The sequence below is a fragment of the Nipponia nippon genome, unplaced genomic scaffold, assembly GCF_047370975.1.
Source record: "Nipponia nippon isolate SJK-2023a ecotype South Korea unplaced genomic scaffold, ASM4737097v1 scaffold_2, whole genome shotgun sequence".
NCBI classification, from domain to species: domain Eukaryota; kingdom Metazoa; phylum Chordata; class Aves; order Pelecaniformes; family Threskiornithidae; genus Nipponia; species Nipponia nippon.
In genome coordinates, this window is record NW_028262336.1 from 63,264,284 (window position 1) to 63,291,062 (window position 26,779).

General features: G+C 38.4%; 1 protein-coding gene across 2 annotated transcripts in view; it reads left to right on the top strand.

Annotated features, from left to right (window-relative positions):
• NCK2 (NCK adaptor protein 2) overlaps positions 1-26,779 on the top strand; it is an 88,110-nt gene that overhangs the window by 46,109 nt on the left and 15,222 nt on the right. For both annotated transcript variants that reach the window (XM_087758724.1, XM_087758725.1), the window contains one exon: positions 8,694-8,935. In XM_087758724.1, the coding sequence (XP_087614850.1) occupies positions 8,710-8,935 (226 nt within the window). In that variant the 5' untranslated portion in view covers positions 8,694-8,709. The remainder of the gene's footprint in view (positions 1-8,693; positions 8,936-26,779) is intronic.

Sequence of the window (26,779 nt, forward strand, 5' to 3'; positions counted from 1 at the left end):
AGAGATGGTCATCGCTAAGACTCTGGGCTGCACACAAAGCATATGTGAGTCTCGCTGAGGAGATGCATGCTTTGTGATTAAAACTGTTCCTTAAATGGTGAGTTTACATTTAAAAAGCTCATTTGAAGCAGTCCCTGCTTATTTCATCTGGGCAGGCTGATTCGTGTGATAGGTTTCATGAAAACATTGGGTGGGAAATTTTTTTACAAACATCCTTTTATACGTTGTTATATAAACATATATAAAGTGAGATTTCTTTTTAGTTCAATGATAAAGTGCTGTATGGACTCTTTAACAGGAAGGATGTGTTTCTGGGTGTTTCTAATCTGTATTCTCCTTTATTTCTTTGTGTGTCTTTTAAAAAGACTTCTAAGACAAAAAACAAGCTTAACTTTTGTGCTCTATTGGACCTACGCAGAAATTCGTTACCACTAAACTAGTCTTGAGGTTTCCTGTTTGCAGTTGTTCTGTAACACAAGATACAAGGTGCCAGCATGTAGCTGCAGTTGTATTAGAGATTGGGATATCAGATATGTTGTGGGGCTGAGAAGCAAACACTGCTTAGAAGCTGTCAGAGGCATCCAGTTGAAGAAACAAAACCCCAAACCCTGCAGCACTGGGCCCTGAAACAATGGCAGGCGATGCAGAGCGGGGGAAGAGGGCTTGAGGTGTGCGGGGCAGGCTGTTGGGTAGCATCAAGGTGAACAGTACAGTTAGTAGTACTTAGCTAGTACAGTTCTAAATTAACAGTTAATTAAGACTGATCTTTCACTTTTTTTGAAGATACATAACCCGCTTGTATTTTAGCAAGAAGTGCCATCTAAAAAAAAAAACCGTGCTTGAGGCGACCGCAGAAGTGGGCTGTGGCAGGGCAGGGCAGCCCTGCCTCTGGCGCACAGGCCGCAGCACCTGCGATAGGATTAACCATTTCACTGGGCTGTATCGCCCTCACAGTTTTATCTCTAATTATTGTGGTTTTTTTTCCTAAGTGACTCATAAGGAAACCGAGTACTTTTGCACCTAAGAACAACTGTCTTGGGACCTGCCAGAAAGGCTCATGGTGTTTGCTGAGCCTGCGTTTGAAGTCACCCCTGTGGCTGGGCCTGCCTGGCAGCTGGTTGTGAACCTGTCCACCATGGGTGCAGGCTTGGGTGGATGGGTAGACCTAAATCAGGAGCTCAAATGAAGTGAAAAATGTACAGAAAAAATAGTTAGTTTGTGCCTGTCTTCCTTAAAACCCTTTTAATAGGTACGAATTGCACATCCATAATCTACTGGTATGCTGTGTGGGTTTTGGGGGGAGTCCTTTGTCTCTTTCCTTTATTTTTCTTTAGGATTAGACTTCATCTGACTACTTGGTGGTGTTATCAAGGACGTCCAATTTACGCTTTCAAATTAGCGGCACAACCGTAACTCTCCAGAACTTCTTCATTGCTCCAAATTTTCCTCAGAATTGACGTTAAAACTGTGAAAGCTTTGTGGATGGTTCTGCTATCTTAGGGTGCATTTGAAGATGAAAAATATTTAATTTTTCTTACTATTTTTATACCCTAGTTAATGACAGAGAAGAAAATGGTTGTCACTGTAAAATAATGCCATAGTGTAGAAATAAGTATTAAACATTTTGTTCTTGCATCGCATGCAGGAAACGTAATGTTCTGTCTAATTCTGTACTTATTCTATTGCTAATATTTAATTTATTCCAGATGCAGTTTAATGACTTTTTATGGTTCTTAATGAGCTGAACTGCGCTTCTTTTGATACCTTCAGTTTGCATTTCCTGACTTGAGCTTGTTGCTATCAGTTTTTCCTTTTCAAAGAAAGGACCAGGGAGAGGGGACACAGAAAACCTTGAGAGCTTTTTACCTCACTTTTTAAACAGGTTATTCTTTTAACCATATACTACGACTTTTGTAAATGCTAAGTTGTGAGAGTAGGTTCAGAAACGTAATAAAATGTTCCTCCTTCGCAGTGGATCCATTTATTTACATCTTTGTTCATGTTTATTCTTTACAGCTTCCACTCCTCCTTGCTTTCAGCCTTGGAAAACTGACCCTCCTAAAGTACCGACAGTGGCTTCTATTGATTGTGACTGTGTCTTCAGTTGGCACATCAAAGTAAATTAGATAATAATCGCTTGCACTTACTCAGCTATCACTTTTAGTTCAGTAGACAGTGCATCTTAATGAGATCTAATAGCAAAAATATCCCAAATTAATTGTCAAGCTTGTGTTAAAACAGCCAGCAATTTTAGGCAGCCTGGGTATGTGGGGGTTTTTCTGCTCAGGTGTCGGTTTGACACCTCAGAACTGCATAGCCAGATGATGAATGTTTGGTCACTACAGCTATTTAGTTAACTTTCTTTAAAGGCGGGGGGGGTAGTATTCTTACAATAATTTTTGGTACAGTGACCTCTTTCAAAAGAAATGTGTCTCTTGGGGTGGATTGACACACTATATGCAGTATTATAGTGTTAAACTGCAGAAGCAGTTAGCCAAGGTGGCCTTTATGTGCTCCATCTCCATTTGTCTGAGCACCAGCAAATAGCCCATGTCACAGAGCATGGAAAGGGTTTTACTGGTTTTAACAAAGGGCAACGGTTTGCCATAGTTTGGGTCAGCTTGTTTACTTTTTATACCTCTGCCTTCTGAGGTTTTCTTGTAGCAATCGTTAGAAATATGATATTTTGCTTAGTTTAGGTTAACTTTGGCCTTCGTGTGAAGGAGACGATATTTTCCTGTTTTTTCAAACATACATACTTCAAGTGTCAGAAGTGCTATGTTCTACTGGAAATCGCTAAAAGTATGTCCAAAAGGTGTATTCTTTTTCACAAGCCTTCATTTGAATTCACGTTTCTGTTCTTTTCAATGCCTTCGGAGTTCTGTCTTTGAGTTTGGTGCTTTACTGATCCCCAAGAACCAAGTGAAACAATCTCAAATGTAGAGAGATGCACTTTTTTGAAATCTTTGTATATGTCAAAACTATTCATCCAGGCTGATTTTAAAAAAAAACAAACAAACAAAAAAAACCCAAACCACTAACCACACACCCACACATGCAACAAAGAAAACAACTGTAAGTGAAAACAAAGCTTCAAACTTCCTGAAACAGTAGGCAGGCTAACCAGAGACTGCATCTTTGTAAATAAGAAAGCTTCAGACTTAGAGTATACTTCAGATGAAGTGATCTAATACAAGTTATTCTATTAATTACAGAATACAGTAAGCACATCTGCTTACTGTGAAAGAGGCCTTGATGGAAAGAGACTTTTTTTTTTTTTATTTTCCACAACTGTGTTACTTTAGAGGACCAAATATTGCCTATTTTCTTTAGCTTACAAACAATTAACCAAGTAGACACCAGATAGCTGGCCCGTCAGCAAAACGTGCTGCAGGGTTCAAAACCCATTTTGATTTTCAGAGATTGGGGGAAGAAGGAAAGGTTGTTCAGCCTTCAAATCTTAGAGTTAACTGTGATATGTCATTAGTTATCTTTTCATTCTCCCAAGACAATTAACTAAATATTGTGTAGTAATTATGTCTTATGTAATACCGTATAGCAATTATGTGTTTTATGCACATCAGTGTCATGTAAAAGCCTCCGTATCAATTTTAGTACCTTTCTTTCAGTGTGTCTTAGGAGAACATCCAATTCCAGAACAGTCTGTTATATCAGTTGTCACTTCCCATTAATAGAATTTTTGCTTGTTCCCTTGGTGAGGGATTAAATTTCAATCATTACTGTCAGTCATTTTTCAGCCGTGTTTCTTTTTTGCAAACTAAGTTGTGAACGGGGAGAGCAACTGCTTCTTTTCTCACTGCGTCTTTAAAGCTCAACCGTACCTCCTGTCTGCACTGTCCTAACTAACTGTATCCCCGACGTAACCCCGAGCCTTCCTCCTGACGGCAAGCAGAGATGCTGCTTTTCTGCCCATTGGGTCAGGGTGTTAAACTAGTGGGGGTGTTAACTTATGTCTGCGGGAGAAGATTCCAGTTTGGGTGTCATGCTGGAATGGATCCTTTCTTATTTACCACTGTGGGAGAAACACATATGGGGGGGAAGGGGAATAATCCAGGCCTGGTAAAAGAAAATGGGATCTGTGTGATGATTATATATAGTTTGATATTTAAAGTAACATCAACTGAGCAAATATTTCACGTGAAAAATCACTAGCAGATTTACAAGTTTGTGGGAGCAAATTCTCTTAAGTTCCTCTACATCTAAGTTTCCGTAATCTCGACTATTGTTTGCACGGTTCAGTTTTAAGCATTGGTTCAAAATGGCATAGGTGGTTGGTTTGTTTTTGTTTTGTTTTTTTTCTGCCATTGATAAATTCTCGAATCATTGATAGTTTATTGGACATAACCTTTTCCTTTCTGGACTTTCTTCTGATAAAGTCTATAGAGGAGCTACAGTACTAGATACTCCTCTGATGTCTGCCTTTGTTCTGCCTTGGGGTTAGCTAATGTTCCTCACCTGTCGGAGCAGGCGTTCAGTACGGTCTTCTTATGACTGGCTTTACCTTGGCTGGGTCTTTGTTCACTACTTTCCTAGCCTGGCAGATTTCTCGGTTTTTCCCTCTCTCCCACGTGTGTTCTTTGTGTTGGAACACTTTCACATGTGCTTCTGCAGTAGGGCAGCTGCCACTGAAGACAGGACTCCTCTCCTAACAAAAACTGGAGGGAAGAAACAAAGTGGCTGAAAATACCTGAGCTCAGTCTAAGCGAATTAGTTGTAACATTTCAGCAAATACAATACTGGTAAAATACATTAGTTTACTACCACTGCTAGTAATGAAGGAAATGCTGGCTTAAAAGGGGTTGGAAGTGTGCATTGGTCACATAGTTAATATAAGAATTACATTGAAGGTCTGGGTTGTGGAATTTTGTTTGTTTGCTTGTTTAGCGTGGTGTCTTTGTGGGGTTTTTTTGTTTGTTTTTGTTTTAAAAACTGCAGTTGGAAGTTGGATTGCTGTAAAAGTAAAGCAAATGACTGCTTGATACAGTAAGCTAAAAACCAAGGCTATACCTACACTTTTTAAAGTGAAACAATCTTGTACTGAGAAATGGCTATTTTGCATTTCATAAATTTACAGTTCCTTGCATAGGTATTTCAAAGCTTTTCACTGATTTTTAAAGTGGGAGGTGTTATCCTATCGGGTATGAGGAGAAGGCTGTATTTCAGCGCTAGGACTTTGGAGCTTTTTGAGGAAGAACATTCCAGAAGGTTGTATGCCCAGCAGTAATGGATTTTCATTTTCTTGATGAAGAAGGAGCCTCGTGTTAACAGTAGACCCAGTGGGGACTCTGGTGTTTTGTGTTGTGCAGTCTGTAAGCAGTATACTAAAGAAATTCCATGTTTTGGGTGTGTGTGAAGTTTTTATGGGGCACTCAGGTGCTTTGGAAGGTTGTATTATTTTTTTTTTCCTATATGTTTTTCCCCCAAATCTAGTTATGTGATTTGCTTCTAATCTTTTGTTTGGTGCACAGCTGTTTTGCAGAAGCATTTCAAAACGATTAATTCTACAGCCCCCCTTCTGGGGAACAAATGTGTCCTTATTCACATACAAGGAAATCTTAGCTCTGCAAATGTCACAGGAAGAACCTTATTGTCCTTGATGGAGCCAGTCTAATGGTGTAACCAGAAGAAAGTAATTTTAAGAACTTTAATACTATTTCCCCACATTTAAAAACAAACCAAACCAAATAAAAATACCCCCAAAAAACCAAAATCAACCCCCCTCCAAAAAAAGAAAAAACAAACCTGATAAACCAGCACAACCAAACTCCTCCACACACATGCATACAGCTTTAAATGGACAAATGTTTAGCTGCAATTATATGATGTATTTTGACTCGTTATAAATCCTGTCCCCACTTGGGTAGGAATGTTTGTGCCGTTAAGCATTCAGCAAAACCGGGAGTACTTTACTGACTTGGGTTCTGCGTGAGCATGCCACTTGAGAAACTTGGCTTCCCTACAGTTCTGCCAAAATTGCATCATGCAAGTGCTCTGCTTGTGAAATGACATTGTTTCTCCCGCAGAGTGGCAGTTTTACATGTTGACAATGACTGGAATTGCAGAAATTGGGTAGCTTGGGGCTCCCTGTCCTGAGTGAATTTCGGAGGACTGCGTAGTCGATGATGTCAGCCCTGAAGTGTGGCCTCTTCCTGTGCTCCTTCCTATCCTTGCCCAACACCTCGGGGAAGCACTTGGCGACTCTTACAACAGGGGCTAGTTCAGTTTGGTTTTTTTTTTTTTTTTTTTCTTCAGAGGTATAGGAAGAGTTTATTAGTTTTCCATCAGTCACTAGTCAATGTGTGTTTTATTATTAGTATACTGTAATATATCGAGAGATAATTTTAACTTGCCTGTGTTGTGAAAATAACCTTTTTTTAGAAGCGGAGCCTGTGTGGTGGCAACATCAGCCAACTGCATTGATGGTGGCCTCTTTCTTCGTGTTCTCCATGACCCCCGGAATAGTAAGAATTGACCATTTTACAATTGCTGAGATAAAATAAACCGATCTAAACTGGAGAGAGAGATTATATTGACAATGCCGGCCGCCAGAACATGCTTGATTGCAGTCCCCCTGTGGCTACATCAGCTTATCGACCTGTGGGCTATCTGTCCATTTTATGTGAGTCAGGAACCAGGGCAGTTTATTGGAGACTGCGGTTCAAAGCTCAGGCTCTCCTATGTCATTGTCAGACGGATTATTATTTTAGGGAAAAAAATTGTTGAAGGGTATAGTGACTGACTTCTTGTAAAATCATCAATTCCACCTCCATAAATCACATCCTGTTTGAACTGTAAGGGTTGTGTTTCTTCTCAGTTGTTCAAAACATCGTAACTTCTTTCTGAATTAATCTTGGGGCTCTCAGATAAGCATACTCGCATTTGAATAATGTTTTAATTGTTGCATGTTCCTTTGTGTTTTCTAATTGGAAAATGAGAACTTAAGCCTATTGATTTTTGGCTGCAGATTTTCAAAAATGTCATCCTACCTTGGCCATAAGGGGTGACATTGCTGGTGCGTTCCAGAGCTTTGCTGTCAAATAGTTTAGCAACCATAGCTCAACCCTATATGATGTTCTGCTGGGAACAAAAATGAGTTTTAATAGCGTCCACTATTGTGCCTTATGGTTATAGGTTAATTTTAAATAAGGAAAACGCTCCTTTTTTTTTTTTTTTTTTTTTAAAGAGTAGACTTCTGGGCTCCCTAGCACGTAGCTTTCACAGCTTGTACTGTAGCTAAAGGGAGAAAGTGTTTGTGTGTGTGTGTTTACAGACTGCAGAAGGAACCCTTTCTGAATATAGGTGATGTAACTTACATGCTGAACAGAATTTCTAAATGAGGTTTGGGGTTTTTTTAATTACCTTTCTGTCATGTGAACTGTTAGGTATCAGAGGTCATAGGGTTGTGGACTGCTAAAAGCTAGGCAACAAAGTCAAATCATGTTAAAAAGATCCTTGGACATTAATAGTTTGAAGTACTCTGGGACCTGTTTCTACTAATCTGTAATTTAAAGGAAATCAACAGCTTCTACTTTTTAAAAAAGAAATAATCTGCTACATTGATTTTCAAATATATTCTCACCTTCCACTCTCTCCCATCCTCCTCCACTTCTCTGTCCCCCAAAAACCCCTGGCAGCGATTAGAAAATTTTAGGTAAGTTCTCAGAATTTAAAGGATAAAATCAACATGTTTTGGTTGGCATTATAATATGTTTGAATGTCACTGGTACTGGCATGGGACTTTTCTCTCCCTTGCACACTATTGTGCTCCCTCACGTTGTTCCCGGTAATTACGGGGATGCGTAGGAAAACGTGGAGGCATGCAGCTGTCTTTATGCAGCTGACAAATAGCTTTGGAAAAGATCATTCTTGTTACAGGTAAGTAAAAAAAGACAGCTCATTCAGTCTTAACAGAATTCTGGATAAGTTTTGGGTAGGGAAGAAATGAAATGCAGTCAAGGGAAGTGCAATGGGTGCTATTCTCCACCCTGCTGACTCGTGCCCAGCACAGGACTGTGGTGAGCTGGGATCTTCCCAGGAGCGAAGGCTTCCTCTAAAATGCAGTCTTGTGCTGCCTGCCTGTGAACAAAGGCTTACTGAAGACAGTACCCTCTTCTTGATGGCAGGTTTCCCTGCTGAGTTACATTACTTGAAGTATTTTTAACTATATACTAAAAAAAAGATGGATAGCTTTGTTTAAATGCAGAAAACTTTTAAATAATATGTTAGTATGAGGATGAAGAACTAGAGCAGAAGGAAAATATATTTTTGGAATGTTGCTATATTTTGTTTTTCTCAGATCAGAAGTTTGAATGCCAGGTATGAGAGTTCTATAATGCTATATGCAAAAATCTAATGGGTTTTATAAATTAGGCTTTGCTAATTATATCTGAATAATATTTTATATACATTCAGAGGAAGCAAATGTAATACATTATGACTAGAATTTACTATCAAGGTGTTTTCATGTTTTAGTGGCAGAAAAAGCAAGAAAGGTCAACATGACTTCTCTTATTTTTAAAAGAGCAGTTCCAATCTATGAGGTTTTTCTCTGTATGGCTTTCTCATTTTTCCGTACCCTTTTCTTGCTTATTTCAGAAGAACTCAAAGAAAATACCGAGTAAGAACTACATGATATAATTTACTGATGAGCATGTTTTAATATTTTGTTGCAGAAGGACTCCATGAAAGATGACAGAAGAAGTTATTGTTATTGCAAAGTGGGATTACACTGCACAGCAGGACCAAGAACTTGACATCAAGAAAAATGAGCGTCTTTGGCTATTAGATGATTCCAAGACATGGTGGAGGGTAAGAAACGCGGCCAACAAAACGGGATATGTGCCATCAAATTATGTGGAGCGAAAAAACAGCTTGAAGAAAGGTTCTCTGGTTAAAAATCTAAAAGACACATTGGGTAAGTCCTTTTTTATTTTGGAAGAAGTTTAGTAGACTTGATATGTTTGAGATTGGGAATGTAATGTGCATATAAATAATTTTTAACATGCTCGTTTGGATTTTGTTAACCCTTAGTTTGAGGTGACATGGTGGATGATGGAGGGAGGGAGAGAGAGAGTGGGGGGAGAATCATGTGCAAAAATCTGTAACAGGTTTTGTTGCATCACATCAAGGAGAATAAGATGTTATTTTTGTTCATGTTTGTCAGAGGTTGTGTATTTTCAGTGGCTGAAGAACTGTGTTTTCATTGAGGTATCAACTACTGAGTCCTCTCATGCCAAGTCCTCTCACTCAGAAATAGAAGGATGTAAACTGGATTGTTCAGCATAGCTATCATAGCAAAGCTAAATCATTTTATGAATGGGATTATATGATGTAGCTATGTGCAACGTCAGGGGTTAAGTTTTTGTGGTCTGAGATGTTCCTCCTGCTTCCAAGTCCTTAATATGTACTCTGTTGTATATTTGCACATAAATTCTTCACAAGAGTGTATCATACATAGAAATAATATACCTTTGAAAAATGTTGAGTGTATTTTGAAGAAATGTCTTTGGAAGTCAGGTGAAATGAATTCTTTTTTTCTTTATTTTTGCAATGATTTTTAATGACTGATTAAATTACTAAAAAATAAAGGGCTTTGCATATGGCTAGAAAAGGTTAAACACAATGATAAGTGATCATTGTACATATAGATGCCAAAAAAAACCCCCACCCACTAGTTGTATTTTAGGATGTAATGAATAAAACAGAAACAGATATGCACCTGGTGGTGTTTTGAGGTTATTTTTTGCTTGTGTTTTGGTTTTTGCCTGTGTTTTGCAAAGTCTTACATAGGGAAAACTTATTCTGTTGCAGTTTGCTGTAGAAAATACTGACTCTTCAACAGAAAAATTAGAATTTAGGATTGGACTTGTTGGAAAGCAAAAAGGTTCACTTAAAAATAACATGGCAATAGCTCGTGTAGGTTTATCACAGCTGTCCTGTGCTAGCGTTGTGTCTAACAGGTTAGATTTCTTGCTCACTTCTTCATTACCATGTCCTCTATTGCCATAAAGTACATGGAAATTGAGGACTACAGGATGGGTGGCAGGCAAGCAAGGTTATCACAAGATTTACCATGGTAATATTTAAAGTCATAGGTCTTTCTATAGATACTCTTGGAATATACTCATTACAGTGCCAGCAAATGTGATTATGCCTTTTCAAAGATTTGTATAGAGAAGAAGCCCCAACATAATTAACTAGTTAAAATCAAAATCTCAGTTGTGACCTTAAGCTCCTTTTATATTGATTTATATTGTTTAAAATATATATATATATTTTTAAAAGCTACTTTATGAAAGGATTGTGTTTCTGTTGTGATAATATAGCAAGTGTTTGTGTAAAATGTGGACAGTATTTATTTAATGTAAATAAACACGTTTTCATTTGTATCCAACAGAAATGTGTTTAAGTGAAGGAACAGAGAGGAGTCCTAGCATATATGCATGTTTACCTCCTTGATCTCAACAAAGCTGCATGCTGCAGGGTGTTTCATTTCAGTATGGTGGCGACCGATGAAATGGTGTGAGAACAAAGCTTGGTGGTTTCATGGCTCAGCCTTCGCTAGTGTCGCATCTTCCAAACCTCAGCCCTTTGCACGTACACAAGTTTTTAAGTTCTGAAGGACCGTTATTACAATCAGCCTACTGATTCCCCTGTACCTTTTCTAATCGTTTCTGTGTGCATCGTTTGTTCAGCTGAGGCAGAAAATACCATGTGGTGAGCCTAGCTTTTTCTTTTGCAGTGACCACATGTACCCGCTAAGCGTACAGAACGCAAAGCACCTCTCACACTCTGTTATGCTTCTACATCCTGTGACAGTAAGAAACTGCCTAAGCTGTACCTAACCCACAAATAGGCTCAGGATGTTCTTAACACCCCCCCAAAAAAGTTGGTGCTTAAGAGTATTCTTTTTTTTTATAGTTTAAGGGCTGTGAACTGCTTAGCGTAATGAAACTTATGTCTGTGCTGTGCACTACATATCTACACAATTTTCTTTTTACCTTTCCTGAATCAGAGTCCTCAACTAAACTATAGTCTTTAGACTTTGCTTGTCTTGCTGTACAGTAATTTCCCATTCAGAACAAGGAGAGCATATGTCCTTCTTTAGAGGATCCTTTGTTCTGAGTGGCTGTCAAGAATGCTTTTTTTTTTTTTTTTAAACGAAAGCTTGCAAATTGCAAGGCTGATGCTTGATCTAGTGAAACAGCTTTTGAAAGTTTTGCTGCGCCCAGTGAAACAAGTTCTTAAGTTCTCTTTATAGAAATATGTCTAATGATTCATCAAACGTGCCTCTCCTAAGATCACAAGAAAATTCACATTAAAATGCCCGCTAACCCAGCACAGATGGGAATGGCAGTCATGAGTATTCGTCCTTAAACCAAATCTGTTTCCAACTTTGATCGTGAAGCTATTACCAAAATACCAGGTACTGAAGTGAAAAAAAAAAAAAAGTCATTTAATAATCAGTCAATAATTAACCATAAGTCTTATGACATGTCAGGCTCTTAGCTGCTTCCAGTGACAAGGCTAGAGGGCTTGAAAGAGAAGGACCCTCTGATGTACCTGGACCCACCTTTCATACTTGCAGCGCTCCAGCAAAGTTGCTCCTGTGAAGATGCACTTTTCCCTACCTCTTCCTTAATCAATTACACTTCCCTGTGTTCAAACGTATTTCATCTGAAAGCACTGTTACCTCACAAATGGTGTGGTGTGCTGTCTACGTGATTGCCTGTAGCTATCTGCCACTCTTATGCTTATCCACAGTAGTTACTGGTGGTTGATTTATACTTACTTCCAGATGTTCAATAAATATGAAAAGTGCCATCCATAGTTCAAGTTGTGGCAGACGCCATAAGAGCTATTACTATTTAATTAAGTCCCCATAGTTGGCTGTTGAAGGTGCATCATCAAAATAGTTCTTAATCCATGTAGTCTGTGTTCTAATGAAAGTTTATGGCACCAGTTAATACATTAGTGTCTCGTACATAAAAAGCCAAATACACCACGAAAGTTTACTGCCTTTACGAAGTGGCCTTTTTCAGGAAAACTTTTAATCTCATCAGAGAATGAAGTCGTGCCTGTTTGATGTGAAAACTAATTTTCCTGGAACTCTGTTGACTGTCATCAATTGAATCTCAGCCCTTGCATACTTTATTAATAGAATCCCATCAGCTTTACCGTTGTTTGGCTTGGGGTTGGTGGAAGGTTAATGGGCATGTGGGTACCTAGAACATGCAGCTTGGTGGTTTAAAACATCAGCCCGTTTTCAGCACTGTCTTAAGGCTTCTGGTATTTCCATTGTACTACAGCATTTTTGGAAAAGAACATCAACAAATAAAAAGGGTTCAGAGCCAGCTCTTTTAAATGTGTTGGGTGCATATTAAAATGCTGATTAACACGTGCTTAGCGTATGTTCATTGAATCAGTTTCTTGTTGACTGAAAAACAGCTCACCTCAAATCTCAAATGACCCCCAGTAATTTCTGAAGGGATACTTTTGGATTATCCTACATCTTTTTACAAAACAATAGCCTTTTCTGCACCATTCACTTTGCCTTTCTCCTTCTAAGGGCTTACTCTGTTATACTGCATCTTCTTTTAGTCCTGTCATCAGGGAATTTTTCCAAAACTTTTAGATTTTCTTAAGTGACTTGGAGACGCTTTGAGACTTGTAATTTTTCTGTTGATGGGTGTCTGGTTTTATCATTTTTCTGTTTGATATACATTACTTCTGTGTTCTTAAATCTCTTTTTTTGAGTGAACTCTAATGAATCCATAGCTACAACAGCCTGGTTTTAATTACGGAAATGTAGCGTATAGGCCACTTATTAAGTATTTTAAATGCTTCATCTTCTCATTCCCTTTTTTGTCTTAACTGAGTGATACTGCAAGTAAAAAGTTAATGGCAATTTAGCCATTTTAAATTACTGTCTTCTGTTTGCTCATATTGAATGAAATCTGGTAATTATTACTATTCTTAAGGCAAAAGCCAGCTTCCAGGCCTGTGATTAAAATTTCATCTTCGTTCATTACAATGAAGTTTAAAATAGTTTCCTTGTACAGTATTTCTTTTGTGGGGAGGGTGTTTTTTATACATTTCGATGAAGTCTTACTAAGCAAGAGACCTCCAGCATGCATCTTCCAAAGTGTAATTTTCTGTAATATAATTCTTCCCATGCACTGGGGGTAGGAGGGAATTCCCATTCCCATTTGGATGGAGCGGGTGTTTGCCAGCACCACCCCCAGAGCTGCCTCTGAGTGCGGCTTCACGGGTTTCCCCTTCTGCAGCAAAGATGATCTCTATGCTTGCTGGCTCATCTCCGTCATGCCGAACAGAAACCTTATCTGAAGGAAGCAAAAATAATTTAAGAAGTCAGTTGTTTGTGTAAGCAAAATAAAACTTATGCATTTTTTCCATCCCTTTGCAAGTCATTTTCCTGGCAACAGCACAACGCCCCAGGCAGCAGTGTGCCACGGGTGACTAATGCATGTGATCCAGCAGCAGGGTGCCATTTTCATGGCAATCCACAATTTTCTGAATGTTACTGCTTTTGCATAATAGGAATTTCTTAAAGGTGTCTGGTCTTGCTTCCTTTAGTGAACAACCACATAAGAAACCATGAAGACGTTTCCACTCGGTTCTTGGTGTGGGTTTTTGAACAGGTGCCCAGCAAAAGAAAGAAGGCTTATTAAAAGGTATTGAAAGAGAGATTGGACACGAAGAATACAGGAGATGCGTTTCCAAAATGCGTAGGAACAGTAGAAACACTAGAGAGGAGTGTTGGCAATGATGGCAAATAACAGTAATCTGGATAACATTTCACAGAGACGTTTAAGTTCCACGAGAGACTCTTCAAATGGCTTCTTTATTAAGCTTCTGTAAGTCAGCAAAACCTTTCAGTAACTTTTTAGTTTTAATTCACTCAGCATGCCAGATTTTCACATGGGAAGTAGGAGTTGCCAAGTGAGATGTAAAGTACAGAAACCAGTCCTTACTTGCATCACCGTTCCTAGTACATTATTTCAGAAGTGTCGTGAGCGTCCAGGAGTATCTCCTGTGTTCGTCAGCCTCCACGGTGTCTACCTGGGTCAATCTGTAGATCTGTGCAGCGGTTCCTAAGTGCTATGTATACTGTTGCTTCCAGAAATCAACAGGTTTGCACCTCTCCCCTTCTCCCCTGGTTATTTTTATTTATTGATATGAAAAGGTTTTTTCCACATCTGTAACTTCACATTTTCCAATTTGAGAGCTACTTAATACCGCCTTCACCATGCCTTTCTGGAAATTGCCAGGGGAGTTAGCTCTTTTTTTCTTTAGGCAGTCACTGCTTAGTAACAAGCAGAAATGCAGAACAGGTCATTTTTTTTAATGCAATGTTTTCTTTAACATTGGAAAACACTGTTGGTTAAGAGGTTTGGTGTACTTCCTCTTTAGATACAAATATTTCAACTCAAATTTAAACTATTACCATCATAGTTCTGCATAACATGGTCATGAAATCTCGTTCTCCAAATAAGTCATCAATCTTTAACTTCTGGTGTGTGGGTTAGTGGTCTTTATTTTTTATTTTGGTTTGATTTTGAGGATTTTTTTCTTATTTTAAATATCTTAGCGGCCCAGTTTTGGTAGCTCTGACATGTGTCTAGTACATTTAATTGTACAAGGTGGTATTTTGACATTCATCAAATTGCTTCTAAATCTTGTTTTAAGTACTGAAATTTGATTACTACTTAAGTCTTTCACTGGTGAAAGTTGCTTATGTGACTCTAATTGTTGTGGTTTTTAACTTTTTCCAGTTCTTCAGCACTAGTTTTTAAAAGTGTAGTCATGAGAAGCATACACAGTATTTCTGGCACAGTCGTAGCTATAAATTGAGTCTTCTGTACTCTTGCTTGATGAATTTGTGTGTGTCTGTCAGCAAACTGCCTAAGCCGTATTAGCTGCAAGATCACAAAAAACACATTAAATCAGTAATATGACCAAGTACTAGTTTGAAAATATTTCTATTAGTTGTTTTCAAATTTAGGATTTTCTGGACACCATGTGGGTGTAAAATTTACTACAGAATGAAAGAATGGTGGAAATAAGAATAAATATGGTATCGCTGTGTAATAAGCACACTGTTGTACAGTACAGCCTCTTAAGCCTTGTAGAGCTCATGTTAATAAAAACAGGGCTGCCTTGTAAGACAAACAGAAGTTATTTTAATCTCTTCAGAACTTCGAGTTCCCGATGTTGTCAGACTTCTTTGTCACAGACCTGTAAGAAATGCTAGTCTTTCCACTCAAGAGCAGGCATTTAATAAATTTGATTTAAAAAAATAAATAACCAGCCAACCTTCAGAACTTTCTCCAGTATGTAGCTACTTGTCAAATTATTTACCATATATAAGGATTTCTAAGAAGGAATGATATGAAGTCTTCCATTTAGCCAAACATCTCTAGTTGAAATTAGCAGTAAAATCCCCTTGTGGGAATTCAACACAAATAAAAGTATTTTTCCTGTGTCACTTTATGTTGCTTTGAAGCTTTCTAACTTGTCAGAAAATGCGGGCATGACAGTAGTGGCACATCTGTCCTGTGTCTTGGAGGACTGCATGAGGGTAAGTTGTCTGTATTGACACTTTTAAGCAGTCGATACACAGGAATTAAAGTTTGTTTTACAGAGAGGAAGTAGTTGAAGTTTTTATATACAGCAGAAATTCTTGCTCAGTTTCCTAGAATCTGTGTATTAAAATAGCTTATTCCATGGTTGAATTTGTTCAGCAAAAGCACTTTCTCTGCTGTGCTTCATCCTGCTTTTTTAGTTGCCTTGCTCAAAGTAAGTATGTTTGTTTGTGGGGCGGGGTGGCAACAGTGATGGCTCTTCACCAGTAATGAAATTGAGGAACATGGTTTTGTGGTAGTGAGAGAAGCTGATGGGAACTCTATTTAGGTGTGGTGTCTTTGGTGGTTTGGGGTAAAAAAAAAAAAGCTGGAACAACTGCATTTCTTCCATCTTCACAGTAATAGTAGGTCAGTCTGGTTGCATGGATTACTGTCATTAGATGCTGAGAAAGGAGAAATGGGAGATGCTCACCATGATTTCAAAACACAGGGAAGAGATTTCTTCCATTGCCGTCTACAGCATGTGGAGTTAGAAGCTGGCAGTATTGATACCACTGGAGTGGTAGCAGATGATTTGTATAATAAGGAATTCGAATGCTTTGCTACTTTCTGGAAACATATCTGCCTCATGATCATCATCAAGACCTAGACTTAACTTAAGCAGCTATTTTCAGTTCATTGATGATCTTTGAAGATCTAGAGACATATTCAACAGCAGTAGCTCTGCATATGGAAAATGATACAAGAAGATATTGCTGACATGGTAGGGTCTGCTATGTCACTATCAATTTGATACATACATAATGACAGAATAATATATTCATTTTGAATTACTGTTACTATTATGCATGTTAAAATAGTTATCCAGAATGCAAAACAAACTCACAAATTTCTGGTTATGGACCTATTGTACACCTGTAAAAATTTAAATAACTTTATGCATATCAACTATGTCCAGTGAAAGTAGCATTAAAGGAATTGAAGTCTCTGCTTTGTGGAGCTAAAATCAGACTTTCTAAAAAATGCCGTGTTATCATTTCTAAAGGAACATGTGCTTAAGAAAGAAAAAAAAAAAATCTGAAATTACAGAGCAGACTAATGCAAAGAAAAAAAAAAAAAAACACAAAACAGAACAAAACGAAATAAAACACAAACTTCATGCTTTTTTGTTACCTGCAGCAAAAAGACTTTAAAACAAAGAAAACTGGTAAATATTCTGGAGAACTCAAGGTACAGAGTAACGCTTCTTTCATTGCTTGATAAAAGACTTTCTTTGCCAGATGTATGCATCGGGCCCTTTATCTGATCTGAGGTGAAAAGCCAAAAGCAGCGAACCTACAGCTTGTTGAAGTGCCCCTGAGGTCCAGTGCTAGCTGGTGTTGGCAGCAGAAGTTTGCTCTTTTTTCAGTTTACAATTGCATGTATTATATTCTGCTGAAAGTTTGTCTTATGTGGATTATTTAAAGGATTTGCTGCTTCAAGAGTTTGAAACAAACATATAATGGAAATCATGATGTGGCCTACCTTTCAGCAGATCTTTCTAATGTGGTGGTTGCAGTAAAATGTTGCAAGGCTGAAGGTGTAAAGAAATCTTGCTGGTTTTAGTCCATGTTGAGTGAATAAATTTGTTCTTTGTATTGTATTAGAAGTTTTATGTAACAGGTACTTCTCTCTCCCCTCCCCCTGCAGAGAGTGTGTGTGTGTGCGCTTGGAGGTACAATTTGACATTTACAGATTTCAGAATGAGCCTTTATTTTAGTGATAATCAAGTTTTGAAAAAATAAAAGGATTGCCTTAACTCAATGTGGCTGCATGTACTGGTGTCTTTGGTGGTATTACTTCCCTCAACTGTCACCTTTGAGGAGCCTTGGTTTTGCCCCTCTTCGAGCCAGTTATTTTTCAACATGTTACTGTGTTTGGCCTTAGAGCAAGCCCAAAAATTAGCTCCCAAGGTATTTTCGTGTTCCCTATTAAAGAGAGTCACCCTGTTGCCGGTAGCTCTTCCTACACCCTGTTCCAGCTGTGGAGGCAGAGTCTTTTGCTCTCTTAGCGTTAAAAGTTCATGTCTGAACCCTCAACTCTTTTGATGTTTCATTTTTTCCATAGAATAAAATCCTTTAAGCATTCTGCTAATTATGTCTCCTCTTCTTAGGCAGTGAAAATAGAGTACATTTTTTACCAAGTAGTGTCTTGTACTGGACTTCTTGCGTTGTGTTCCCTTCTGTCCTCCTTTCCTTCCTCAGGTTCCTGGGAGGTCCCAAGTCTGCCGAGGCAGCAGGACTGGGGCCGCAGCAGTGTGGGTGCGTTTGCACCCTGCTGCCTGGCTTGGACCCTTCCCGTAAGCATGTGCTTGTGGGGGGATGTAGTGACCACCATTCTTCAGCAAATGTGGTCTCTCTGCGTACTGTCCTCTTCTTTCGCTTCACGTCCTAGTGCATGAAGGTGGTAGCAGAGAAAAAACAGTTGACAGTAGCTGATTTTGAGGTCTTGCATATACATTGTTTGGTGTGTATAGCTGGGTGACCCTTATAAAGACCAAACTAAGAGGGCCGGCAAAAATCAATAGCCAGTTAGCCAGTGTATGTCCTCTCAGGGACACCACTTTCCAAAGAATTCCAGTGACTTAAAGGACAAGTGGGTTTTCTATATTGAAGTGACAGTGGCAGCTCCTCCTACCATCTTAGCATCGTCGGGGATTTCTTCTCATTCAGATGTGGGTATTTCCTCCAATATGCATCCCTAAATAATTCTTTCAATGTTACTGGATCTCTCTTTTTGAGGCCTTGGGTTGTCTTAACATTTGGTCTTCCAAGGTCTTTTGGAGTATTAATTTGTTTCTTTTTCTCTGCGTGGTCCCACTCGGGTTCCATTGCTTTCTGTTTCTCAGGGTTTTTTTTGAAGGTCTGAACAATAGGTGGCCATTCTGTGACATGTTTTCATACCACACAAACAAAATTTCTAAATTAGTATCCACGCCAAAAAATTGGGATTTGTCTTAGAATGTAAAAGACAATATTTCCTTCTTTTCTCTGAGTCTCAAAAATGTTTTTTTTTGTGTGGGATGTGTCCATAAAGCAGGAATCAAGATGCATGCAGTGTATGCAGACACCCAGCATAAACCTGCCATGTGAGAGAAAATGCCCACCTCTGTTGTTCCTAAGGAGGAGCGTTCCAGTGGCAGAGATGGCTTTCTCTGAGAGTCACTTCAGTGGTAAACATGATTGCTGAGACCACAAAAACTACTTGTCAGTAAACAAACAGATTGGGACAGACACGTTCTTAGTGTGAATGGGTGGTCAGGTTGGCCAGGTGGACATTCAGGGGTGCTCTTTCTACTAGGTGACTATTTGTAGCTGTATTTTGCACCAGAAAATTTATTTAAGTCTTTGGCTGTAGACTGTCTAAACTATACACAATCATTGCCATCACTCCTGTTTAGCAGTCTTTAGGACTTTGTAAATGAAAGAAAATGGAAAGCAAAAGAAAAAAGAAAGGGAAAATGTATTCTGATGTAGTGAAAACACCGTTGTTGTTGTACATGGGCTCTACCAATTTACAAACCTGTGAGATATTTTTTAATTGTTCATTCAGGAAGTTGTTCTGCAGAACAGGAGCTAAATTTATTACTATATTACTTATTAATTCATTATCGAGTTTTAATCTACAGAAGAAATTGGTTTAGTTTGTGTGTGTGTTGTGGGGTTTTGTGTTTCGGTTGTGAGGGCCAAACGTCAGAGGAGACGGGCTGTTTTGTTGAGCAAGCCTTTTTCCCCTGTTACTTCCCCTTCGGTGATGGGGAGGTCTGGTTTTGCATATGTAGTTGCAAATAACCTGAGAACCTTTGATTAATGAAGCTACGGGCATTGCAATTCAGAGAGGAAGCTAGTAAAGAAAAGGTGGTATTTACTTTGCTTTCCTTTCCTGAAAGGAGCTTTGAATAAAATTGTAGGATCTATGACAGTCTTCTAAGGAGGTCTGAGGTTTCCAAAGAAAAAAAAGTAGTAAACACCTTGGATTTTCTTGTAACATGGTATTTAATGTTTGAAAACATGAGTATAGTATAGCATTGTCATTCTGACCTTACAGTGGAATTACTAAGGCTTTACATCATGCTCGGTGCTGGTATGGGCCAACTAGAATAAAATGCTATAACCTGAAAGAGTAGCTGGCCATGTTACGTTCAGGAGGGACTATCTTGAGCTTTTTGATGCCGAGGGATTGCTCTTCTTTAGTCAGTGTTTGCATCATTGTCTGCTAATGCATTTCTTTCTATTGAGGGACTGTGTAAGTACTGCTTTGTAATTTATCTGTTCAGGTTTGGGCTTGATGATCTGAACTTCAATCTGTATTTGTAACACTCATTGAGCCTTTCATTTTCATGTACAGAATTGAGGGCAAATTTGAGAAAACAAGAAGTGAAAAGACGAAGTTAGTACTACAATCACCCACATCCAAAGTAGAATGATTCCGTCTCAGTTATCTGGAAGAGTCTTTTAATTGGAGGGTCATCGTCTTACATTCATGGTAGTCTACTTTGTACTTGCTGTATTATTTATTTTTTAAAAAATAAAAAAATTGAGTGGGTTTCTGTTAGCAAGTTGGATTTATATCCAAAGCTGTCCTGTGCACCTCTTTTACCTCATATAAATGTGACATAGCTCAATATAAATCATCTTTCCATCAAATGCTGGAGGAAGGGGGGGAACATAAGCTGTCATATACTTATTGAGGGACAGGAGCGTGTATTGGGGTAGACAGTTTGGAGCACCTCATGCATGTTAGGGATTTCTTTGTCAATATTCTGTTACTGTTTGTGAAGGAGAGGCAAAATGGTGTAGCTTTCCTTCTGCATATCAAGGGAACAGAAGGCACTGAGAAGTGCTACAGGGCTACTGTGCCTTCTCCCCATACTTTATAAATCTGTCCTTAGAACGATAGGGCTGCCTTAGGTTTAAGGTGGTCCTGGTTATTTTGTCTTATCGGGGTATTCTACAAAATCAAGAAAGTATCATTAGTAAGATTACAAGGTAGGTGGAAATATCTTTAAATGATCTCTATTTGAAAGCAAAGACTGTGTATTTAAAGCAAGCTGTCTTCAATTTAAATTTGTAGACAGAAACTGGAACCATAGATCTTGAGAAACCCCATTCATTTTATATGCCTTCTGTTTGAGACTGAGACAGCTGTTTTCCTGTTCCATAGGGTATTTAAAATCCCAAGGCCATTTTAAATTTGCCTAGTAAGACTTCATCTACTTCACTTTTCCACTGGAGTAAGAACATACATGAGGCAGTTGATGGAAGCCTTCAGATCATGTTTGATGCTTTTGGAAAACTCTGTCCACATACATTCCTGTAGTACATCTTTCAGTTTAAGCTCTTGTTCTAAAATGCTCTGGGTACAGGAAACTTGTTATCTGGTACTGGCATTTGAATGTACCTTTCCTGATAAGAGAGAGGCATGTTTAACACAGTCTAAATTACAAGAAATAATGCAGTAGTTGTTTTTAATACGGTTGTTGAGTTGAGTCCTTTATGGAAGCCTCCATACCAAGTAGTGTTTGATGTATGGGAAACTTTGACACTACTTTTTCCTGTAGTTGAAAAACATAGTGATAAAGCAACCTGGTTGTTGAAATGTCAGAATTTCACTTTGACATTTAAAGAACAGTTTCCATTTTCTGATTTGTTCTAGTGTGGCTTTTTTTGACATTGAGCTTCTTAAAGAAGATACAAAAAGTCATTAATAGAGCTGTAAGGCTTCATTTCTGTATCACAAATGCAGTTGAAGATTTCTGGAATTTATAGCAGTGTCCTTTAAAGAGTGCTATTGACGGAGACGTTGCTTTTAAAACTGACTATCCCATATGGATCTTGGCCTTTGAACGTTCGCTTGGAAACTGGACGTGTAGGTGGAGGGGGAGAAGAAGGGGTGGGAGGCTGCAGACTGAAAACGTGCAGAAATGTTAGGTTTTTCTTTCTGTGGAACAGAAGAAACTTCAGTCTGCTGAATTCCTTTTTAATAAAGAAGCAAAGACAAGTTAATTTAAAATTATAACAATAATAATGATAAGTAACAAAGCTAAATGAATGTCTGATCTGGACATTCCAGCTGTCAAGAAGTTATGTGTTTACCTTTGTATTGGGTGAATTAATTACTTAATTTACATACTTTTATGTTTTTTCTCAAGAATTTTCCCGAAAAGTTAATTACTACTTAATACAATTTTTTTGTTTGTTTTAAAAAAGACACTGTACACTTTGCATACTTGTTAACTGTATGCACTAATATGCAATATAATTCAGAGCCTTAGTATTAGGAAATTAATAACTTATTTCCTAAACCGAAAAGGATCATTTTTTAACTGCATACGTGTGAAGCCAGATGGATTTGCAGTTCTATTAAAATGCACAAGAAAAATCATGATTTTAAGTATCTTAAAAATTGGCTAAAATGTTGAATAAATGTTACCTCTAAATAAAAATGGATTTTGATAAACTTGCTTGCTTCTGCTGCATCTAACACAAAACACTCAATCAGTAAATTGAATGAGAATTTCTGGTTACCTTGTTTTTGAAGATTTTTAGAACTAGGAGGGCTGTTCCGTAAAATTTGGTTTTATACTCGGGGGAGCTAAAACATATTTCCATCTCAGCTGAAATTGATTTCTTAACTTTTTATATAAGTCACTAAACTTAGCAGAAATTATTTAAAAAATGTTTTTTCTAACTCTTTCAGAGATGACTATTATTGAGTATTTGAACAAGCTCTTGCTCTAGGTATTTATACTGGGAGTTTTCCTAGCTCATTTGTTTGACTTCCTTAAATTTATCAGCCTCAAACTTCTTTTCCTTGAAAGTTTCAGCTGTTTAATTGACGTTGTCTTAATAGTTTGTAGTAATGTTAATTTTTTCAGCTCTGGATTGCCTTGTTTCAATTTGAATTATAATGGGTTTATTTTTAAGGAAGAAAAACATTATTTTAAAAATCTGCTTAAAATGAAAATATTTTCATAAAAAAGTATTGTACTTATGCTCTTTGTGGTTGCTTCTATGATCATTTTTCTAACCATAAAGCTAGTAGAACTGTTTAAAGCATTTTACTCTAGAAGGAGGGTGCACAAATTGAGATGCATTAAGATTTATATAAAAATTTTTACAAGTAACTGCTTTGGTTTTGTTTTTTTAATTTTTTTCTTTTTAATTCAGAGAAGAATGACCAGTAATGTAAAGAAGTAAATTTCCAAATACTCATTCATTTCATGTTTCAAACCCATGCTTTGACAGCCTGCGTGAGAGTTGCGGCAGCGTGGATAAGATTTAAGGCAGAAGCTGAAGGAACTGTCTCCCAGAATTTTCTCCCTTTTTCCTTCTCTTTTCAATACCTTCGTTTTTATATATTGGTCAGTTTGATACTGAACGGCTGCGAACTGAAGTGCTGAAGTAAAGCATCAAGCTGAAAGGCGTTGCCATCCAGTGCAAACTGGGAAGTTGGGCAAGGGTGTTAGGACATGTCAGGAGGGAGGCACTCAGCCCCGCAAACCGTAGCTCCAGCACTGCGGCACGCCTGCTGACCCATCAAAAGCAGCCCAGCATTGCATTCATCTCGCTAAAATCATGCCGGTCAGTCAGCTTTTGACAGAATGTGCATCACGGGTTGATATTTTTTTGGGTACTAACCTGATCGTAAAGCAAGTCTCTTTGGGGGAAGGCATGGCCTGTTTGGGCAACTTGGGGGCTGGGGCGGGGGCCAGGAGGTGGGAAGGCAGGGGTGCTCACTAGCCCTGCCTGCCTTTCCAAGTGGGCAGAGCATCAAGTTTCTGTTTCTGGAGTATTTAAAAAATAAACACATCTACAAAACTTAGTTTAGAGAGATAAAAATAAAATACACCATTTTTTACCCACCTTTGTTTTTGACTGTATAGAAGTGTGCTTTTAATTCAACTCTAGTATCAGTTCCTGTGTTTTGACTAGGTGGTACAGCATAATTTAGTTTTTTAATTGAGAAAAAGCTTGGTTTTTTTAAATGGACTATGAAAGAAAGTAGCTGGCAGTATTTGATGGACTATTAATTCAAGATACCTATTTGATGACCCTGATCATACTTGAGTTAGTTTTTTACTGGTTTACACCTTTGTAATAATATGTAATAACTGATGGAAAACTAATTTCAAACATAAAAGCTTGAATACATGATACAAAAATCAGTTCTGACTTGTTATGAAAAAGAATCTATTAAGATATGTAAATACAGCAATAAAAGAAAATCAACTTTTTCTATATTTTCTAATTGCCACGGGGAGAGGGAAGGTAACAGCATTGCTCAGCAGCATTTGTTATTATATTTCTAGCTGTATATCTAGACTTAAAACTAGCTTCTCCAAAGCTGATACAGGATATTTGAAGGACACTGTTTAGCAGAAATCTAGTCCCTCAAAGAGGAACTAGTTTCCAAGAATTTAGTTGTATTGAGACACTTTTGCTGTTTGTTTTGCAGTGGGTTTTAGAGTTTAAAGGTCACTTACTTTGAGCGGCGGGGGGTGTCCTTCCTTAATTGCTCTCGATATTTTAATAAGTTGTTGGAGGCTTCTTAAGCAGTTGTATCTGGCGTATTTAGTGGCACGGTCTCTCATTGAGTTCTGGATTGAGGAATTCTATTTTGGAAATTGTTTAGGGTTGCCTTTATGATTTCTCAAAACAATATGGTTGTCTCGTATTGCACCTTTTTTCTGAAGGGCTTTTTTTTTTTTTTTTTTTGTCCTGTGAATTTGATTTGATGTGCAGGTAAGCTACAGAAAATATTTTTGCTCATGATTAATGTATTAAAATCAGAGGTGGTTTTAAAAAAGATAGGTTGGGAGAATTCAGATGACACTAGTTTCACTTGCCAACTATTTTTCAGAAATTGGCTTTGGGTATTGACTGACCTTTTTTATATACAGAAGATGGGAGACTGGAAAAGTCAGTAATCTGAGGTATCAAATAAAATTTCTTTGGAAAAGATGCAACTGTATTTAGCCTATTTAAAGTTAAGCTACATACGAGATGTAGTAAATTTAGGGAGCAGTCTTGGGAGGGGGATGCTAGACAGTTGGACTGCAAATATCTTCAGTGTTTAGTGCATGTGGTTCTCAAGTAGAACTTAATAAAATAAATGTGAGTACAGTTAAGCCTGCGGAGGTGCGTTGTACAGCCACGTCAGTGAATCTGTTCTTTCACCTCTGGGGATGAGCAAAAGCAGTTAAAATACAAAATGTGGTCACTCATCGGTTTCAGACAAGGACACCAGCTCCCAGACTCATCAAACAAGTCTTCCTAAAATTAGGAAAAGATATCTGTTTTGTAAATCGGCTTTTTCTGGTAAAGGTGGTATGTAATATAAACCATAATTAGCAAATGGAATATGAATTTTTACTAGTGGCAAAAAAATCCCTTTCTATGCACGTGTTATGTATGTATTTGATAAAAGTGTGTATTAGGATAAAGTTTTACAGATAATTAAACTTGTTTATCCTAAGCACCAATTTTCATAAAGATCATAGCTGTGCAACCTTGTTTCAGTGCCTTCGCTGAAGGCAGAAGAAGGAGAGAGAAATCCTTCCTTCGGTTTTAGCAGGAGAAGGCTAGGCAGTCGGAGCATCTGTGCCGTCTGACAGGTGGCCAAGCTTTGGGCTAGGAGTGTGGCCAGCACGGCAGAAGACATAGGTAAGGGTAGGGGAACTGGCAGTATCACAGTGTTGAGCCAAAGGGGGACCAGAAGGAAATTCCACCACTTTGAGGTTTGGGGTTGGGGGCAGCTAAAGACATTTCCCAGGGGAGCTTAAGGAGCACGAGGGGGGAAGGCTGGAGGTGCTGCAGGGAGAGGGCGTTGGAGGTGCGAGCTGGAGGACCTAGGGGTACGATGGGAAGGGCGTCACAGGGACGAGCTGGTAACGAAAGGGTGCAAAGCTGGGGTTTGCACAATGGGGACTTAAGAGACAGGAAGCAAATTCTTAGGAAACTGGTCTTCCTTCGGCCTGCTGCTCGCAAAACAAGCTATTCTTTAGACAGGCTATTCTTTAGAGCCGCAACTGAGCGAGGAAAGGAAAAGGGCACGAAGTAATGCGGGAGGCACGTTTCTGGGTCTCCCTAGGGCTAACCTCGGGGCCAGAGGGTTTCTTTCACTGCAGAGAGAAGGAGCATTTGCAGTCTATCCCATCTCTGGAAATGATGCTAACCAGTTGTTTTTTGTTTTTTTTTGTTTTTTTTTACCTCAGCAATATGTCCACCTAAAAATTAAACCTACTCGCATCATTCGGCAACTTGTTTGTAAGAATGAAAATGAACTAGTTCAGTGTGGGTCAGCTGTAGATTGTGAACAGTGTTATTTCTTACGAGACACCATAACATAAAGCAGGCTTTCTGCTGCTTTGCAATGCTTTTGCTCCCACTCTTTTCCCCTCACTTGAAAGCTAATCCATTGCTTTATAGGTTTCTCCTTACAAGAAGTAGTTGTAGTTGAACTGTAACCAGTGAGTCAGAATGGGAAAATACAGTTACATTTCACTAGTAGATAAGTTTTCATTAAAACAAAGACAATAAAAATGCCAAAATTATGACTGCAATCACAAGTATATTTGACTCTTCCAAATGTGACTCCCAAAGTGCTTGAATGTTTTGTTTTCCATGAAATTCCTTACATGGGTTTCATTCCATTCAGACATAAGCATAGAAATACCCTTACAAATAGTCGTAAGTGAACATTTCTGTTAGTAGCGAGTAATGGCAGTGTTTACTCTTCCAATGATTCATGTAGATTGTAATTTTTTTTTTTTAATGGAGTTGCGATTTTTGTCAGATGCATATGAAGTTTATAATCATCTTAACTTTATTCTTGCTTAGCTATGATCAGCCATCCTACCAAATTATATTTTTAGACTTGTTCCCTAAGGAAATGAAGCTTACACTAGTCATGCTGTCACAGTCAGCTGTCATCGTCCGTCCATCTGTCCACCCTTGATAACTCAGCCAATTTTAAACAAACTTGACAGACCGGCAGAGATAAACTAACTAGTTTTCTCCAGCTCGGTGCCTGGGAGAGTCATTGCTGGTGTCCCTCACTGAAGGAGAAGCCAGAGCAATCCCAGCTCTTCGCTCAGTCCAGGCAGGGCTGAA